At 44.7% G+C, this 21,378-nt stretch overlaps 1 protein-coding gene across 1 annotated transcript; it reads left to right on the forward strand.

The window, feature by feature from the left end:
- The first annotated feature begins 64 nt into the window (after window positions 1–64).
- On the forward strand, window positions 65–12,481 carry ftr83 (finTRIM family, member 83). Its single transcript, XM_055942971.1, has 7 exons — window positions 65–1,306; window positions 1,904–1,999; window positions 2,280–2,513; window positions 3,387–3,546; window positions 3,740–3,796; window positions 4,401–4,469; window positions 9,158–12,481. Exons 1-7 carry the CDS (start codon window positions 716–718, stop codon window positions 9,685–9,687), a joined length of 1,737 nt encoding a protein of 578 aa, XP_055798946.1. The 5' UTR covers window positions 65–715; the 3' UTR covers window positions 9,688–12,481.
- The last annotated feature ends 8,897 nt before the right edge of the window (window positions 12,482–21,378 follow it).

The raw sequence follows: 21,378 nt of genomic DNA on the forward strand, positions 1-21,378 counted from the left end.
TGGACAAACCACTTCCCATAGCCTGAGATGATCTTGTCATTTAGTGGGTTAGACCAATAGTTTACCCTTTTGTAGGGTGACTTATCAAAGAAACGTATCACTTGTGTACAACTGATGTTGGTACTTCATTAGATGTGCAGTGAAGTCCAGTGCGACACGTATCTTACATTATTAGATGTGCAGGGAAATCCAATGTGAAATTGATCTTAACTGTGTGCAGTGAACCATGTTTTATGTCACATGTTAAATATAAATATTGCACTGCACAAAAACAAACACGAGGGTCAAAATGTGAGCTGTGTCTGGGGTAGAGTCTCTGTTGGAAAGGATGGAAACCAACAGTTACCCATATTTCTAACTACACTATCTATTTCCAGTACTGTCAAAACAAAGTTAAATCCTGAGATCACACAATTCAATCATTCCTCTCACTTTCTGTTTTCACACTCCTCTTCCTGATTGACGGCTGTTGAATGGTTCCATTGACACTCTGTCCTCACCTGGCCCCACCCACGTTTTACTAGTTTCTGCTCAACCAGTTTAGCCTCCTTCCCTCCCTGACTGTTTACTCTATATAGCATGCTGCGGAAGCACCTGTGGCTCACTTTGCTCAGACCTGACGGACAGGACAGACAGAATATTTAACAGTCTCACTTCGTTTTTAGCCTACTACTACCTAGAACCTAACAGCACCAGGGTGCATCAGTCAATCCCCATGTCTACTGACCAGGAGAGCTGCCATCTGTGTAAGGAAGACCTGAGGGACCCAGTTTCCATCCCGTGCGGCCACATCTTCTGCTCCATCTGCCTGAAGACCTACTGGGACCACGCTGACCACACCGGTTCCTACAACTGCCCACGTTGTCGGGTCGCCTACAACAAGAGACCCACCCCACGCCGCCTCCAGACCTCCCGCTCCTCCTCATACTCAACCCACTCCCAACCCAGGATGTCTGAGACCTACCCTCCTCCACCTCCAGACCCAGACTACAACTACGCCGGACCACAAGACGTGGGATGTGATATCTGTATTGGGAAGAAGCACAAAGCCATCAAGACATGCCTGATGTGTCTGGCGTCCTACTGTGAGAGGCATCTAAAGCCCCACTATGAGAACCCTGCCTTCAAGAGGCACAAGCTGGTGGATGAGATCGGCCATCTGGACAGACAGATTTGCCCCCAGCATCAGAAGGGTCTGGAGCTCTTCTGCAAGACGGACCAGATGTGTATCTGTGTTCTGTGCACCGTGAAGGAGCACAAAGGTCACGACATGGTATCTGCCGAACAGGAGAGGTCAGAAGAACAGGTATAACGGCTTTGCATGATTTTTGATCCAAACTTTTATATTATGATGATTTATCTCTTTGAAGTAGTTGCCTTTCTGTACTGTTAAAATGACAAAGCCATTAGTGTAACAGGAGAAAAAAAACGGCAACTTTTTTCTAGGCTTTTCAGTAGTTTGCCTATTCAAAACCATAAGGTTTCTGTAGCCAATTGACTGCAGTTGTGTGACTGAGGGCGACAGGTTTATTGTTGGAGTAGAGTAGCTAGTATCAGCCAAGCCCCTAAAACAAATACTTCAGGCAATCAGTTAGACCCACCCACATGAGTGAAAGCAGTTACTGTAAATGTGTGTGGGCTGGGGTGTTGTAACCTAACCTCTATTCCAAGAACTACTACTGGCTAGATTTTATTACTGCATTGTCTGAACCTAATGCACATTATAATAATGCATTTTGAAGGCCATTTCAAGTTACATGAATGGCGAGCAAAAAGATGCCACTTCACTCAGCCACAATTTTTTGTCGGTAGCATTTGTGTTGCTCACTATTTGGAATATTTTGGAAACGATTGTCTGACTTGTGGGGCTATGTCACTGACGTCCTGTGTCCTCCGTCCATAGCAACGTCTGGGGGCCACCCAGGCAGAGATCCAGGAGAGGATCCATGAGAGGCTTAAGCAGATGGAGGAGCTGAAACAAGCTGTGGATTCACTCAAGGTACACGTCTCCACAGCACATAAAATACAGTAGGTTGTGAAATTACACAATTACAATATACTGTTAAGTCATACTAAACATACTGTAGATGTACTCACAGTGTATATTTCTAATGTGTGTCCTGGAGAGAAAAATGATATTTTCCCACCAAGAGATTTCATAATCACAAATATCAATACATCACCAATAGAGTTCCATTATGACTAACCTCCTGGTACAACCCAAAATGCTTTAGAGATTTTAACAGCATGCCCATTAAGAGTGCCCCTTTCCTCTCCAGAGCTCAGCTCAGAGGGCTATGCAGGAGTGTGAGAAGTTGTTTGGCGACATGATGCGTTCCATCGAGAGGATGCAACAGGAAATGACCAAGCTCATCTCCTCCAATAAGAGGGCAGCACTGAACAACGCTGAGGGTCACCTAGAGCGTCTGACCCACGAGATCGCTGATCTCAAGAAGCGAGACAACGAGATCACACAGCTGTCACGCACAGAGGACCACATCCACTTTATCCAGGTGACTAAAGGCTTGCACACATCGCACCGAACGTGGATCTAGCGTTTGTCTTCCGATCGTTCAGTGCGCTTTGTTTTAGGAACCACCGTAAAATCTGTGAGCACTCAGTTCACAAATGATGTTCAGAGGTGCTAAGTACTCTCGGGCTTTAAAGTCTAACACCCCTCACCCTAAAACAAATACTATAATATTTGGGCTCAAGCCAAGGAATGACACAAGCAATTTTAAACATTGCCTTCCCCCTAACACTATATATCTCATATTTGAGTGGCCCGCCAAGCTCATCACCCCAAAAGAACCAGAACTCTTTGCACAATTTGGGTTAAGTGCCTTGCTCAAGGGCACATTGACAGATTTGTCACCTAGTTGGCTCAGGATTCGAACTGGCAACCTTTCGGTTCCTGGCCTAATGCTACTGCCGCTTCAATGGGGCAGAAGGCCGTGTGTTGTTGTGATTCTGGATGGCCAGATGGCAAGTAACAATGACAAGAAGCTGCAATGTGGAGACTTGTAGCTGGCTAGTTTAATCTTTATTCTTGATACCATGTCTTGTTTTGATGTCACGTCTATGCTAATATGGCAAAAATTCACTAGCTAGCTAACCAACAACCGCAATGATGTATTTGAGACAACAATTGTGCAAATGCATTTGTTTTAAATAGTTACATGTCAACAATCTAAGCCAACGCAGTCTGTTTTGACCCATAGTTGCGCCCGCGTCAGTTTTGTTGTTAAACAACCAACCTGTCTATAATAATTGAAGCCAGGAAATGACACAAGCCAATTCAAATGATGAATGTGTCATTTGAAAAGAGGGCGTGTCTATCCTCATCCATTCACACATCTAACCGTCTCTTATCCTCTCTGTCGCAGAGCTACCACATGCTAATCGCTCAGACGGAGGCTGAGGAGCTGCCCACAGTCTCGGTGAACCCCTACTTCTCCTTCGGACCCGTCACCAAGGCTGTCTCTGAGATGAAGGTCCATCTCCATGACATCAGCAATGAGGAGCTGGTCAAAGTGGCCACGATTGGTGAGGCAGTGAGATGATGCACTGTAACTTCAGTTGGTTACTGCCATTGCTGAATGAATGATGTAGAGCCGAGACCTAAATTAAACCCCAGGCTTTTGTCCTTTTTTAAAACCGTAGACTTGGAAATGCTTCAGTAATTGACAGTATATTCTTATGGAGAATATTTACTCAACCAGAATTTTTCCTCTTTCAGTGAACAAAATGCCTTTCTGCCAACTGGATGAAGGCAAAAGGAGAAATACTGTGAAAGGTGAGTCAATCAACATGACACTCCCCACTGATCTCATTCTGGAAGATACTTGGAATGGTATTAGTTCAAAAACAAGAATATCGACCCCACCACTCCCCCAGACCTCCACCAAACCCACAAACAACATTGTTAGGTGGTTGCTGAGGAAATATGGGCTTGCCTTGTGTTGTAGCTAAATTCCAATAATAACATTTTCAAAGGGCGATCGCAGCGTAATCTGAATTTCGAATGGCTCCTTGAGTGATTATGATTTCCTTCTTGCTCGGCTCTGCGTAAGAAAACAAAATGGCTCCTCTAGTATCGTTGGAATAGTAAAGTGGTCTGAACACCTTGATCTTTATTAGAGGGCACTCAATGGTCAGGTGGACCTGAATATTTACATTGGCTGATAAGTTAACTCTCTTAGAACGCCACACATGCATCAAGCAACTCTACACAAACACACACTTATAAAAGTTGGATTTTCTGGGGATATCCGAAACACTAATAAATCCAAAGATTGTAAAGTAAATTTCCATGCATGCAGTATCAGACTATATTGTACAATCCAAATACAATGTTATGTATGTATGTTTTAATTTTTTGCATTTCCTGCTCTTTGTAGCCGATGCAGTTGTTGCCGTGTACAAGACTCCAAGCCAGGAGCCCCAGTACAGAGAGGACTTCCTGAAATGTATGTCTATTTAATGATTCTCCTTCTGAGACTATACTTACCAAATCAACTACTATAGGACTGAGGGCTCATTCTAGTGCCATTTAATTATTCATACTATTTGATCATTTAAGTGTGAACTACTGTTCATAAATTGCGTCAAAACCAGTATTAAGACAGGAGTTAGTGTAAAATACTACCTGGCGCCCAGCCCACATGGAAACAGGCTAGTGCTGTGATGGGAGTAGTCTTACCACATTCCTTAGATACTAGGTGTGTAAGTGGGCATGCTCAATGAACTTTATACCGGTTTACTGCGGTGAGTGGGAGTATAGGTTTGTAAAAGGGTTATACAGAATGACATCACTGTGTTGGCAAATCTTTCTAAGCTACGTTACTTGACTACTACAACTATTGGACACTACAGCTTCAGCAAGTTTAAAACCTGCTCTGAATAGGACAACCAAGATATAGAATAGAAGTGCGAACTGAGCATGCGGAAAGGGAAACATCGGTCACAAGCAGATTTGAATAACTGTGGTCCGAGCTATACATGTAAATAAATGGCTCTGCCTCCGGTGGTATTCCAGATGATAGGCCAAGTGGTCGTTCTTCCAGACCAGATGGGCCAAGTGGTCGGTCATCTCGTCCTAGCCGTGGCTACAGAGAGTACCACCAGTTCTGACCTGGCTGAGGGGGTGCAGGCGCACACACAGCAGCACAGCCAGGTGAACCAAGTCTATAGAACATGAGCTACTGTGGCTGTTCTACTCTACCTGCATGCTGGTGCACATCTGTCCTGCAGGGTCACAAGTTTTTATTTTGTAAATTTTTTGGTTGGGTGGTTTACAGGTACAATATCAATTCATATATTCAGTTTATATAACATGTAGCTATGGGCACCACAACTTTTTTTTTTTAAAGTAAGAAATACATACAGAAATAATTATTTTGATCAAAAAGGATTTTGTAATCGTACAATTGGTACGTAACCATGTTTTCCACCCCGTCTAGCAACACAGGTTAGTTGTCAGTGCCCACTCCCCTAAACATCCAAGGTTCCTTGTCAACTGAGGATGCTTTTACATCCTCCCCCCCTTCCCATTTCCTCCCAGAGACCAGAGAACCCTCCCCATACCATGCCTTCCCCCTGCCAGCAGTAATCATCTGAGAGATTCAAGGAGCTATCACCGTGAAGTAATATAACATAGCAGATTGAACATTTACAACATTTACTTTGAAAAAAAAAAAGTGTGACTTTGTCCCAGAAGCATTTAACTGCAGTTCACACCCACATTATATGAAGGACTGTGCCTACCTGATTTAGGGGACACGGTGAACAGTTTGGCATGGGGCCAATTTCATCATATAACTTTCCTTGGTGTTAAATACAGTTCAAATAAAGTATAAATTGATGGCTCAGATTATGGGATGTCAAGGTCATATTTTTCCATACTCTGTTCCAGTTAAAGGGTTGTTCAGATTCACTTAGATCTGTGGACCATACTTTTAATGGCTAGCTCAGAACATGAGCTTTCTAAAAGTTGTTTATATGCAGTGCATCCAGAAAGTGTCCAGACCTCTTCTCTTTTTCCACATTTTGTTACGTTACAGTCTTATTCTAAAATGTATTAAATACAATTTGTTCCTCATCTATCTACACACAATACCCCACAATAACAAAGCGAAAACAGGTTTTTAGAAATGTTTGCAAATGTATTACAAAAAAAAAAAAAAAAAACTTATTTACATAAGTATTCAGACGCTTTGATATGAGACTCGAAATTGAGCTCAGGTGCATCCTGTTTCCATTGATCATCCTTGAGATGTTTCTACATCCTGATTGGAGTCCACCTTTGGTAAATTCAATTGATTGAACATGACTTTGAAAGGCACAAACCTGTCTACATAAGGTTCCACAGTTGACAGTGCATGTCAGCTAAAACCAAGCCATGAGGTCAAAGGAATTGTCCGTAGAGCTCCGAGACAGGGTTTTGTTGAAGCACAGATCTGGGTAAGGGTACCAAAAAATGTCTGCAGCATTGACGGTCCCCAAGAACACAGTGGCCTCCATCATTCTTAAATGGAAGAAGTTTGGAACCACCAAGACTCTTCCTAGAGCTGGACGCCCGGCCAAACTGAGCAATCGGGGGAGAAGGGCCTTGTTCAGGGAGGGGACCAAGAACCCGATGGTCACTCTGACAGAGCTCCAGAGTTCCTCTGTGGAGATAGAAGAACCTTCCAGAAGGACAACCATCTCTGCAGCACTCCACCAATCAGGCCTTTATGGTAGTAGCCAGACGGAAGCCACTCCTCAGTAAAAGGCACATGGAGTTTGGAGTTTGTCAAAAGGAACCTAAAGGACTTTCAGACGATAACAAACAAGATTCTCTGGTCTGATCAAACCACGATTGAACTTTTTGGCCTGAATGCCAAGTGTCACGTCTGGAGGATACCTGGCACCATCCCTACGGTGAAGCATGGTGTTGGCAGCATCATGCTGTGGCTGTTTTTCAGCAGCAGGAACTGAGAGACTAGTCAGGATCAATGGAAAGATGAATGCAGCCAAGTACAGAGAGATCCTTGATGAAAACCTCCTTCCGAGCGCTCAGAACCTCAGGCTTGGGCAAAGGTTCAACTTCCAACAGGACAACGACCCTAATCACACAGTCATGACAACGCAGAAGTGGCTTCGGGACAAGTCTCTGAATGTCCTTGAGTGGCCCAGCCAGAGCCTGGACTTGAACCTGATCGAACATCTCTGGAGAGACCTGAAAATAGCTGTGCAGCGACGCTCCCTATCCAACCTGACAGAGCTTGAGAGGATCTGCAGAGAAGAGTGGGAGAAACTCCCCAAATACAGGTGTGTCAAGCTTGTAGCGCCATACCCAAGAAGACTCAAGGCTGTAATCGCTGCCAACGGTGCTTCAACAAAGTACTGAGTAAAGGGTCTGAATATTTATGTTAATGTGATATTTCAGTATTAATTTTAAATACATTTGCAAACATGGGGTATTGTGTGTAGCTTGAGGGGGGGAAACAATTTAATCCATTTTAGAATAAGGCTGTAACGTAACAAAATGTGGGAAAAGTCACGGGGTCTGAATACTTTCCGAATGCACTGTATGTCATATCTTGTTTTCATTAAACCATTTTCTTCATTACCCACCCTTATTCATCAAGTCTGCTAACTTAATTGTAATGGTCAGAATTGTTAACTTATTTTTTTTATACCTTAAGACAAAATATGCTGCTGAAGAGATTCGATATAAAAGGCTGCGGCTACAACTCTGTAATTATAGTGAGTGGGCCTAGGGAGGAGGGGGGTCAGGGACAGGGGAATGGTTTTACAGAGGGTCTTCTGGGTGGGGAGCGACCAGTGCTGTGTGTGTGTGTGGGGGGGGGGGGGGGGGGGGCATTTGAAAAGCCTTAATAGTCCTATCAAATGTTCCAGCTGTGTTGATATCCTAGCAAGAAACCATATTTATATAGCAATGCTCCAAGAAACACACCTGTTCAAAAGGACACACATAAAATAGAGAACCACTTGTACAAAGCCCCAAACAAAACTAATGTGTAATCATACTGATTTATAAGAACCTCAATTACCATTCTTGGTAAAGGCAAAGATCAAGAAGGCAGAATCACTTTCCTTAAATGTATCCATAATTGAAAGAAAATTACTTTTATTACATCCATTGAAAGAATATTGCTTTTGTCAATGTCTTTGATCCAAATATTTATTTATTTATTCTCTGAACAGCATATTGTCTGAATTCATTGAATTCCAAATAGTTATTGGGACAGACATGAATCCCATTCTGGACATGCAGGACAAATCTAATAAGACCAACTACAATCTTGCAGGGTCACATTAATCATAGCCTGGTGTCCTGGTCCCAGATCTGTTTGTCCAGCCTTGCCAATGCATGAGAATTACCAGAGGAGTTAGCAAAACAGCAGAGACTGATCTGGGACCAGGCTACGTTACTCGCCCTTAGTTTGCCTGGTGAAACTCAAGGTCACTTTGCTGACTTGAATGACTGGTAGCATTTGCAATATTATGTTTGTGGTAATTCAACTAACTACGTCTGACCTTTTTGACATTTCAGATTGGGGATGTGCTAGGCGATAGGGTACTTAAATCTGGGACTTGGGCTATGTTTAGACAGGCAGCCCAAATCTATTAAAAAATTCTCACTAATTGGTCTTTTGACCAATCACATCAAATATTTTTTAGAGCTGATCTGATTGGTCAAAAGACCAGTTACTGAAAAACATATCAGAATTGGTCTGCCTGTCTAAATGCAGCCATTGTTTTGTATGATTGTGTATAATATTTGTTTTAAACAACCTTTTACAACAACCTTTTTATTCCATAACTAACCTTGTCATTTCCAGTATTGTATGGGTATAAGGGTTAAACCACAGGTGTCAAACTCATTCCACGGGGGGCCGAGTGTCTGCGGGTTTTCGCTCCTCCCTTGTACTTGATTGATGAATTAACATCACTAATTAGTTAGGAACTCCCCACACCTGGTTGTCTAGGGCTTTATTGAAAGGAAAAACCAAAAACCTGCAGACACTAGGCCCTCCGTGGAATGAGTTTGACACCCCTGGGTTAAACGATCAAGCCCATAGGAAAGAAGAGCATTCAGTTCACACAGTGGCCCTCACTCATGACTTGCTTTCTCTCTCTCCTCTCTCAGATGCCTGCGTTCTCACCCTGGACCCCAACACAGCCTACCGCCAGCTATACCTGTCTAGAGGCAACAGGAAGGCAGCCCTGAAGAGAGAACCACAGGACTACGCTGACAGTGCCTCCAGGTTCGACTGCCTGCCCCAGGTCCTCTGCAAAGAGTCCCTGTCTGGAGGGGCCTACTACTGGGAGGTGGAGTGGAGTGGAGAGGGGGCCTCCGTGGGCGTCACCTACAAGGGCATCAAGAGAGTAGGCTACGGGGACAGCAGCCGCATCGGCTACAACCGCAAGTCCTGGAGCCTCTTCTGCTCCGATTCCAGCTATTCCGCCCGATATGGTAAAGACCAGGTGGAAATCAATGCACCCTACTCCTCCAGGATAGGGGTCTTCCTGGACCACTCAGCAGGCACCCTCTCATTCTACACTGTAGGGGACACCATGTCTCTCATACACCGCTTCAAGGCCTCCTTTGCTGAGCCTGTCTACCCAGGCTTTTGGGTCTGGTATGAGTCAGCGGTCACCATCCGTCAGCTGTCATAATAATATATTACCTATGATTAAATTATGTATTGATCATCATACGTATTGTGATTCAAGTAATATAACTGCACTTGTAATTTGACTCGTTTACTATCCCCTTTTTTCAAATTGTACTATTTAAATTGGCAATGATGTTTTACTTTGTTCTATTGAGGTTTGAATGAATGTTTTATACTGTATATAAATCATCAAATAGAGATAGATATCTCTGAACAATTTGGGTTTGGTGAGTAAAGGAATAAACATGATATCTATAATGTTTTCATAATCATGAAGGATCTACTTTAGAACAGACTGATGTGTCAACTAATATATTTGATAAACAAATATACTCTATGGATCAGATGAATAAAATACACCTGAAGTTGTATATAAATGTATCACACAGAGAAACTGGAATGTGTAATACAAGTTTATTTTATATTAATATAGTATTTCTGTCGCGTGTGCATTCAACACAATAATTGATTTGGAATAATTGTAATAAGCACTATAAAGCTAGGATGACCCTTACTGCCATAATGGAAGACCTGGAAGAAAGGTCTTTATATAAAATGTTTTCCACAAGGGTCGGCCATTGGTGAAATAGCCGACTCACTGTAAACCGGCTACTTTTTCCGCTTCATATAACTGTTCATTTAAGTTTCAATTCTATAGTCAGTATAGCCTTCTTCCGCTAAAATGAACAATATGCATCTTCTAGTGATAAGATGACTTGTCCGTCACAAAGCGAAAAATAAAAATAGGTATTTTAATTGCCTTTGCTTTTATTGGTCTAATATATTACATACTTTTGTTCACTTTCTAGCATTCAAAATAATAGATACTGGCTGCAGTCCAAACACGTCATTTTAACCCCTCAGTCCTTGCGCTAGCCACTTACCCTCTGGGGAATCCCCGTCTAAACCGGATGCAGTTTGATTGCCATCTTAAGTAGAAGTCCAATTCACTAACGTTGCCACCTCGGCCCTCAATTTAGCTTGAGGGAGCAGGTGAACAACTTTGGTCACTTGCAGGGTTATGACACACAATTCAATGCAAACTGTGGCCGCGAAGTGTCAAATTTAATCAACAATGTGGCATCTTCGGCATGTCAGGAAAAAATATGAAGCTAGCTTGCTAGAAAATATACACATTGAAATTAGCGTTGGCAAATTGGCTTAGTCTTGTAGTGAGGAGCCTATAAAACATAGCTAGATTCATAAACATATTTTTTGGAATTCTGAAATTTATTGGAATAAATGACTAAACTATAAAACTAGCTAGCCAGCTATGTATGGGTAACTGTAGCTAGCTACCTGACAGGAGTGCTAGCTAGATATGTTAGCTTAGTAGACTTTTTTTTAAGCTCAACTTCAGGACATTGCCTCTCCAATCATCACTCTCCCTCGCTTGGGCAAGGGACATATTAAGGTACACTCGGATGTGACGATGTAAAACGTCATTCAAGGGCTGAGGGTTTAGGGCCGAGGGATGTCTATTTTGAGTTTGAAACGCAGCCACTGTATCTTTGTCTAAATCCCCAAAACATGTCACTACAACTGAATACATCACTACTGGGACAAGTCAATTTGCTTACCATTAGTACATTAATAAATGCATAAACAAAGTTTTGGGGGAGAAAAAAATATTTAAATATACTTAAATCATGCTTCATTAACATTTTAATTATATTTAAAATTATCTAAATTGGAAGAATTAATTGTACATTTTATTTGTATTTTATTAGCATTTTAAAGTATATTAAATACATTTAAAATGATTAGAATTTGAACTTTTTTTGTACTTTTATATATTCTTACTATATTAGACAATGAGCAAAACAAATATACTTTGAATACACCTGAAATACATTGTATGTATATTTGTCAAAAATTAGAAATATACTAAAATTGTATTTATAGTCTCCTCACTACAAGACTTAGCAAATACACTTCTTCTCATTAACCACATTAGCTATTGTAATAATAATCTTCTCAGCCAATGTTAACTTTGTATTATTCTTTTCACTCAGTCATTTAAATCATTATTGTGGAGTCACTACAATGTTGTTGATCCATCCTCAGTTTTCTCCTATCACAGCCATTTAACTCTGTCACTGTTTTACAATCACCAATGGCTTCATGGTAACATCCCTATGCAGTTTCATTCCTGTCCTGCAGCTCATTTCAGAAGGATGACTGTATCTTTGATATGTCTGGGTGGTGTAATACATAAAACACAGCATAATTATTCGCTTGACCATGCTTACAGAGATTTTCAATGTCTGATTTGATATTGTTACCATCACCTTTTATGAGGCATTCAAAAGGCTCTCTGCTCTTTGTCGTTGAATCTGTGCTTGAAAATCAATACTTGACTGAGGGACCTTACAAATGTTGTATGGGGGACAGAGAATGTGTTAATCATTTAAAAAATCATGTCAACCCCTATTACTTCACACATAGTCCATGTAGCATATTATGTGATTTGTTAACCCACATTTGACTAATTTAGGTTTGCCGTAACAAAGGGGCTGAATTCGTATGCAATGGCTATATTTTAGTTATCTAATTTCTATTATAAATTTTTTACTTTGACATTACAGAGTACTTTGAGTTCATTGTTGACAACAAATTACAATTAAATCCATTTTAACCCCCCTTTTTAACACAATAACATTTGAAGAAATACAAAGGGTATGAATACCTTTGCCAGGCACTGTATACTTATAGTGTACTTGATCACTCACAAGCAGTTTCATAAAACAAAACTGTGTCATTTGAATGAATATAATAAATTACAATTAAAGCGATTGAAATTGAAGTATAGTTTTAATGAGTGTGTTTAAGTTGAATGATAGTGAGCATATAGTATACTTTAATGAATTTAAAGTACACTTTTAATAAGTATACTGAAGGTTGATGATAGTTTATTTATAGTATGTTAAAAGACTGGAAAAATTATGAATATAAAGTACACTTTTAATAAGTGTAATGATATTGTATTTATGGTAGACAGTGCAATAAAAACATATGACGAGAGAGAGAACAGCAGGTCATAACAAGTAAGTGAGAGAGAGAGTGCATGTGAAGGAGTGACAGAGAGAGGGGGAGAGTGAGTGAACGTGAGTGATAGAGACTCCCACTCTCACTCAATCTCTCACTCACTCACTTTCTCTCATTCTCTCTCATTCACACTATGTCATTCACTCATACCCTATCTCACTCTCTGGCAGTGTGAGCAGTGGCAATTTTATCATGTAAATCTTGGTGGGGCAAAAAGAAAATAAAGTGGGATACATGCCAGCAAAGCCACTACACAACACAACACTAAACTATACATTAATTGCACTATAATGGTGACAAACCGTGCCCACAAACTGTCAGGATCTACTTAAAGTTGTCCCAACAGCAGAGTCCCAACAGCAGTCCCAACAGTTTACCACTGGCTATCAGCGGAGCCTTGTCTGGCAGCAAAACAGTTCATTCAGCCTCATTTACTGACTTTAAAAAAACATAGCTGATATGGCTGACTTGCTTAAACAAATGTGGTTTCTTGGAAATATTCTGTATGGAGGAATGGTCTAAGATCCCTCCTAATGGGGTGACAGGTAGCCTAGTGGTTAGAGCATTGGACTAGTAACTGAAAGGTTGCAAGATCGAATCCCCGAGCTGCCAAGGTAAAAATCTGTCGTTCTGTCCCTGAACAAGGCAGTTAACCCACTGTTCTTAGGCTGTCATTGAAAATAAGAATTTGAGGGCCTCCCGGGTGGTGCAGTGGTCTAGGGCACTGCATCGCAGTGCTAACTGCGCCACCAGAGTCTCTGGGTTCGCGCCCAGGCTCTGTCGCAGCCGGCCGCGACCGGGAGGTAAGTGGGGCGACGCACAATTGACATAGCGTCGTCCGGAGTAGGGAGGGTTTGGCCGGTAGGAATATCCTTGTCTCATCGCGCTCCAGCGACTCCTGTGGCGGGCCGGGCGCAGTGCGCGCCAGCCAAGGGGGCCAGGTACACGGTGTTTCCTCCGACACATTGGTGCGGCTGGCTTCCGGGTTGGAGGCGCGCTGTGTTAAGAAGCAGTACGGCTGGTTGGGTTGTGCTTCGGAGGACGCATGGCTTTCGACCTTCGTCTCTCCCGAGCCCGTACGGGAGTTGTAGCGATGAGACAAGGTAGTAATTACTAGCGATTGGATACCACGAAAATTGGGGAGAAAATGGGATTAAAAAATAAAAAAATAAAATAAAAAATAAGAATTTGTTCTTAACTGACTTGCCTAGTTAAATAAAGGTAAAATTTAAAAATATTATCTTGACTTTAACATTCATCTGAAGACTGTTATTTATCTAATTACCTAAATATGTTTAATTGTTACCCGATTAAATTTCATGTAACAATTAACTCATTAGGATCTGGGGCACCATGAGTGCAGTTCTTTAAAGAGTTACCATCTCCCGAATTAAACTCTAAAGGTCTTTACCTATTACATCTATAAACAGTCAATTTATTAATCATAACCTCGTATCAAAAGTCGTAACCTCCTTGTATCTGCAAAAACCAGAACCTTACTACACAAATTGGTTATTTTATTATTTTATTTTTTTATTATTTAGTTACTAGCTAATTAAAAGGTAACACAGGATAAATACACACACTTAAAAAACAGGACCCTCACGGACTGACAACAATATGGCTGCTCGTTACAAAAGACATGGAGAGGGCGAGAGAGAGAGAGGGACAGTCACTTAACGTTGGTACATTTAGAAACTACTCTCACTTATAGTAATCCTATACACATGAACCATCGCCCGCTTGGACTAAGAAATCATGAATGTATTGATGTGAAATGCCTTGGTTCACCGTGTATTTCCCTCGGAACCGGGCTGCCTTGGAAAGGGGGTTGGGCCTTTTCGCAGCACGCTTATAAGGCTCTGATTGTCCAAAAGGGTTCCAACAAGTCTTCTACTGTTGTTCTCCTCTGCAGTTGTCCGGTATCCGGTGACTTGTCATGTAGTCCTAAACACAACTACAGTTTATTTTCCTTCCATTCGCTCTGGAAGATGCTTCTTTGAAGATAGGCTAGCCAGTCGTGTCGATGGTTCCTTGTAGGGTAATGAGAGTAGCGTAATACGATGGTTTGAACAGAGTAGTCAAATGGTCCCACTTAAATTCACTTTCGAATATACTTTACTTAGGCCAGCTAATCAGCTGTACCAGTGATTGTCCGGGTGGTGAGTTTATCGTCTCTACCTCGTGTTGAGATTCAGAGTTCAGACCACTTTAAACATAAGCTGCAGCTCTACGTTTCTCTGATCTGGTATGTTAATTTCTTTATGCAGTTTGTTTGAAAGGGTGGTTCCATCAGGCTGACACGCTCTCTGACCTCACTTAGGGGCATGACTTGTCACTGTGCAAAGTTTATGTAGGAGGGGGTTAATAATAAAAATATGTAAAATAACTTATGGCTCCTAAAATCACACCCCTCTCTTAACAAAACACTTTCATAATTTTTCACATTACATGCACAACGCATAGGATGGACACTTCAGACATGTAGTGGGTATACTTTCCAAGTTACAGTATTTCCTTTACAACTTTCTTAATGACATCACAAAATAACAAACAAAATTACATTGGTGTTCTATAGATCGCCTGTCACGTTCCTGACCTATTTATGTTAGTTTGTTATGTGTGTTAGTTGGTCAGGACGTGAGGTTGGGTGGGCATTCTATGTTTTCTGTTTCTGTGTTGGTTTTGGGTTGCCTGGTATGGCTCTTAATTAGAGGCAGGTGTTTAGCGTTCCTCTAATTAAGAGTCATATTTAGGTAGGCGTTGTCACAGTGTTCGTTGTGGGTGATTGTCTTCCGTGTCTGTGTCTGTACACCACGCGGGACTGTTTACGGTTTGTTCGGTTTGTGTAGCCTATGTTCCTATTCGTGCGTTTTTCTGGTCTATGTTATACGTTTGTAGCCTGTATGTGCACTTCGTTCATAGCTTCACGATCGTTTTCTTGTTTTGTTAGTGTGTAAGTGTTTTTGTTTCGTTTTTGTCTTCGTATTCATTAAAAGGAATATGGCTTATTTTCCTACTGCTGCGTTTTGGTCCGTCAATCCTCCACACGATCGTGACAGAATTACCCACCAATACAGGACCAAGCGGCATGTAAAGCGGCAACAGGACCCACCTACACAGGATTCTTGGACATGGGAGGAGATACTGGATGGTAAGGGGCCGTGGGCACAACCGGGAGAATATCGCCTTCCTCGTGAAGAGCTGGAGGCAGCTAAAGCCGAGAGGAGGCGATATGAAGAGGCAGCACGGAGACAAGGCTGGAAGCCCGTGAGTACAACCCAAAAATTTCTTGGGGGGGGCCTTAAAGGGAGTGTGGCGAAGTCAGGTAGGAAACCTGCGCCTACTCCCTGTACTTACCGTGGAGAGCGAGAGTACGGGCAGACATCGTGTTACGCAGTAGAGCGCACGGTGTCTCCTGTACGCGTGCATAGCCCGGTTCGGTACATTCCAGCTCCACGTATCGGCCGGGCTAGACTGAGCGTTGAGCCGTATGTCATGAAGCCGGCCCAACGCATCTGGTCACCAGTGCGTCTCCTCGGGCCGGCGTACATGACACCAGCCTTGCGCATGGTGTCCCCGGTTCGCCTACATAGGCCGGTGCGGGTTATTCCACCTCCCCGCACTGGTCAGGCGACGGGGAGCATACAACCAGGTAAGGTTGGGCAGGCTCGGCGCTCAAGGGAGCCAGTACGCATGCACGGTCCGGTATTTCCGGCGCCACCTCCCCGCCCCTACCCAGTACCACCAGTGCCTCCTCCACCCACTAGCCCTATGGTGCGTGTCTCCAGCCCTTTACCACCAGTGCATAAACCACGCACCAAGCCTCCTGTGTGTCCCCAGAGTCCTGTGCGTCCTGTTGCTGCTCCCCGCACTAGCCCTGAGATGCGTGTCCCCAGTCCGGTACCACCAGTTCCGGCACCACGCACTAGGCCTAATGTGCGCTCCCAGGGTCCAGTATGCCCTGTTCCTGCTCCCCGCACTAGCCCTGAGATGCGTGTCCCCAGCCCGGTACCACCAGTTCCGGCACCACGCACCAGGCCTACAGTGCGCCTCAGCCGGCAAGAGTCTGTCGTCTGCACAGCGATGCCTGAACTGCCCGTCTGCCAAGCGCCATCTGAGCCATCCGTCTACCCAGCGCCATCTGAGCCATCCGTCTACCCAGCGCCATCTGAGCAATCCGTCTACCCAGCGCCATCTGAGCCATCCGTCTGCCCCGAGCCATTAGATCCGCCCGTCTGTCCCGAGCCGTCAGAGCCGTTCGTCAGGCAGGAGCCGCTAGAGCCGTTCGTCAGACAGGATCTGCCAGAGCCGCCAACCAGACAGGATCTGCCAGAGCCGCCAACCAGACAGGATCTGCCAGAGCCGCCAACCAGACAGGATCTGCCAGAGCCGCCAACCAGACAGGATCTGCCAGAGCCGCCAACCAGACAGGATCCGCCAGAGCCGCCCGCCAGACAGGAGCCGCTAGAGCCGCCCGTCAGACAGGATCTGCCAGAGCCGCCAACCAGACAGGATCTGCCAGAGCCGCCAACCAGACAGGATCTGCCAGAGCCGCCAACCAGACAGGATCTGCCAGAGCCGCCAACCAGACAGGATCTGCCAGAGCCGTCAGCCAGCCATGAGCGTCGAGAGCCGTCAGCCTGCCATGAGCGTCGAGCCGTCAGCCTGCCATGAGCGTCGAGAGCCGTCAGCCTGCCATGAGCGTCGAGAGCCGTCAGCCAGCCATGAGCGTCGAGAGCCGTCAGCCAGCCATGAGCGTCGAGAGCCGTCAGCCAGCCATGAGCGTCGAGAGCCGTCAGCCAGCCATGAGCGTCGAGAGCCGTCAGCCAGCCATGAGCGTCGAGAGCCGTCAGCCAGCCATGAGCGTCGAGAGCCGTCAGCCAGCCATGAGCGTCGAGAGCCGTCCAGCCAGGACCTGCCAGAGTCCCTCAGCCAGGATCTGCCAGAGTATCTCAGCCGGGACCTGCCCCTTGTCCCGGTGCTGCCCCTTGTCCCGGTGCTGCCCCTTGTCCCGGTGCTGTCCCTTGTCCCGGTGCTGCCCCTTGTCCCGGTGCTGCCCCTTGTCCCGGTGCTGCCCCTTGTCCCGGTGCTGCCCCTTCTCCCGGTGCTGCCCCTTCTCCCGGTGCTGGCCGTTCATTTAGGGGGTTTTAGTTGGAGGGTGGTCATTGGTAGGGGTAGACAGAAGCGGGGAGTGACTATGGTGGTGTGGGGACAGCGTCCGGAGCCTGAGCCACCACCGTGGTCAACTGCCCACCCAGACCCTCCCCTGGACTTTGTGCTGGTGCGCCCGGCGTTCGCACCTTGAGGGGGGGGGGGGTTCTGTAACGTTCCTGACCTGTTTTATGTTGTTTTTGTATGTGTTTATGGTCAGGGCGTGTGTTTTGGGTGGGCAGTCTATGTTTTCTGTTTCTATGTTGGTTTTGGGTTGCCTGGTATGGCTCTTAATTAGAGGCAGGTGTTTTGCGTTTTCCTCTAATTGAGAGTCATATTTAGGTAGGGTGTTCTCACTGTTTGTTTGTGGGTGATTGTCTCCTGTTTCGTCGATGTATGTACCATACGGGACTGTTTGGCTGTTCGTTCGTTTTGATGTAGTCTGTTTCCTGTCCGTGAGTTCTACGTTTAGTTAGTTAAGTTCATGTTCAGGTTTCGTCTACGTCGTTTTCTTGTTTTGTAATTTTGTAAGTGTTTTGTTTTCGTGTGCCGTCGTTTCAAATAAAGAGATGGCATATTTCCCTACTGCTGCGTATTGGTCCACTGATCCTTCTCTCCTCTCCTCGTCCGAGGAAGAGGAGGACAACAGCCTTTACAACAACAAAATCAAAATGATCAATAAAAATAAAATAAACTACAAATAACAGAATCAACACTACAGCTTCAAACATCACAAATACAATTATTATTCAATCCAAACAGTTGCAATTCTCATTAAATTCATTCAACAAGAAAGTCCTAAACTTCAAGATGTAGGGAGTTTTGTAGGCTATTCCAAAAATGGGGGCACTAAAACGAAAGGCAGGTTTACCTAGATTGGAATGTACTAGTGGAACCTCAAGAGTTAACCATCCCTGTGAACAGGTTTGTTGTCTCATATTTAAAATGTTTAACAGTGAAGTGAGGTAGGTCAGAAGCTTGTGTAATAAAGCTTTGTAAACAAAAACGGAGTAATGAAGTGACCTACGGGATTAATGAGGACCAGGCAATATAGGATGCAATGATGCATATTAAAACTGTCACTTTGATAAAGCGAAGGGCGCTATGGTAGACAGCATCCAAAGGTTTAAGAGCAATGGCTGCTGCATTCCGATAAATGGTGTCACCATAGTCAAGAACTGGCAGGAAAGTTGATTGACTTTGCAATCTGCTTCCTGCTGCTAAAGGAGAGGCATGATCTATTTCTATAAAATAAGCCTACTTTAAATATCAGCTTCTTAACTAGCTCAACCATATGTTTTTTAAATGTCAAACTATTGTCAATACAAAAGCCCCGATATTTATAGCTGGTAACCTGCTCGAAGAGAATTAGAAAATAGCATACATTTAGTTATTCCTGCATTAAGTACCAATTTTACATCAACAAGGACTTTCTGCAAGGCAACACAATCTGATTGCAGCTCCAACATAGCATGGTCAGCGATAGGGGCAATAGTGTACATAAGGTTTTTGCAGATAGACCAATATAACTTATAGAAATGGTAAAGAGGACAGGTCCCAAAATTGACCCCTACACTTTTAGTAATATTGTAGTAACTTGACACCATCAGAAAGCACACATTGTGTCCTGTCTCACAGATAGTTCCCAAACCAGTTGCAAGACGCCTGGTCGAGGCCAGTGGTGGAAAAAGTACCCAATTGTCATACTTGAGTAAAAGTAAAGATACCTTAATAGAAAATGAATAAAATAAAAGTTAGTCAACCTGTAAAATATTACTTGAGTAAAAGTCTAAAAGTATTTGGTGTTAAATATAGTTAAGTATCAAAACAAATGTAATTGATTAAATACAATATACTTAAGTATCAAAAGTTAAATGTATAAATCATTTAACATTCCTTATATTAAGCAAACCAGACGGCATGATTTTCTTGTTTTATTATTTTATGGATAGCCAAGGACACATTGATGACATAATTGACAAATAAAGCATTTGTGGCAGTAGGGATGACCAGGGATGTAAGGGCTGTCTTCCTCCTCATCCTCGGACGAGGAGAGGAGAGAAGGATCATCAGACCAAAATGCAGCATTTGGGAAATAAGCCATCTTTTATTTCAATACGACGATGGCAACACGAAAAACAAAACACTTTCAAAATTTACAAAACAAGAAAACGACGTCGACGAAACCTGAACATAAACTTACATAACTACACGTAAACTCACGGACAGGAAACAGACGACATCAAAATAAACGAACAGCCAAACCGTATGGTACATACATTCGACGAAACAGGAGACAATCACCCACAAACAAACAGTGAGAACACCCTACCTAAATATGACTCTTAATTAGAGGAGAACGCAAAACACCTGCCTCTAATTAAGAGCCATACCAGGCAACCAAAACCAACATAGAAACAGAAAACATAGACTGCCCACCCAAAACACATGCCCTGACCTAAACACATACAAAAACAACATAAAACAGGTCAGGACCGTTACAGAACCCCCCCCCCCCTCAAGGTGCGAACGCCGGGCGCACCAGCACAAAGTCCAGGGGAGGGTCTGGGTGGGCAGTTGACCACGGTGGTGGCTCCGGCTCTGGACGCTGTCCCCACACCACCATAGTCACTCCCCGTTTCTGTCTTCCCCTCCCAATGACCACCCTAAAACTAACATCCCCTAAATAAACGGCCAGCACCGGGAGAAGGGGCAGCACCGGGAGAAGGGGCAGCACCGGGACAAGGGGCAGCACCGGGACAAGGGGCAGCACCGGGACAAGGGGCAGCACCGGGACAAGGGGCAGCACCGGGACAAGGGGCAGCACCGGGACAAGGGGCAGCACCGGGACAAGGGGCAGCACCGGGACAAGGGGCAGCACCGGGACAAGGGGCAGCACCGGGACAAGGGGCAGCACCGGGATAAGGGGCAGCACCGGGATAAGGGGCAGCACCGGGATAAGGGGCAGCACCGGGATAAGGGGCAGCACCGGGACAAGGGGCAGCACCGGGATAAGGGGCAGGTCCCGGCTGAGGGACTCTGGCAGATCCCGGCTGAGGGGCTCTGGCAGATCCCGGCTGAGGGGCTCTGGCAGATCCCGGCTGAGGGGCTCTGGCAGATCCCGGCTGAGGGGCTCTGGCAGATCCCGGCTGAGGGGCTCTGGCAGGTCCCGGCTGAGGGGCTCTGGCAGGTCCCGGCTGAGGGGCTCTGGCAGGTCCCGGCTGAGGGGCTCTGGCAGGTCCCGGCTGAGGGGCTCTGGCATGTCCCGGCTGAGGGGCTCTGGCAGGTCCATAGCAGGACGGCTCTGGCAGGTCATAGCAGGATGGCTCTGGCTGGTCATGGCAGGACGGCTCTGGCTGGTCATGGCAGGACGGCTCTGGCTGGTCATGGCAGGACGGCTCTGGCTGGTCATGGCAGGACGGCTCTGGCTGGTCATGGCAGGACGGCTCTGGCTGGTCATGGCAGGACGGCTCTGGCTGGTCATGGCAGG

Source organism: Salvelinus fontinalis, chromosome 13 (assembly GCF_029448725.1).
Source record: "Salvelinus fontinalis isolate EN_2023a chromosome 13, ASM2944872v1, whole genome shotgun sequence".
Lineage (NCBI taxonomy): Eukaryota > Metazoa > Chordata > Actinopteri > Salmoniformes > Salmonidae > Salvelinus > Salvelinus fontinalis.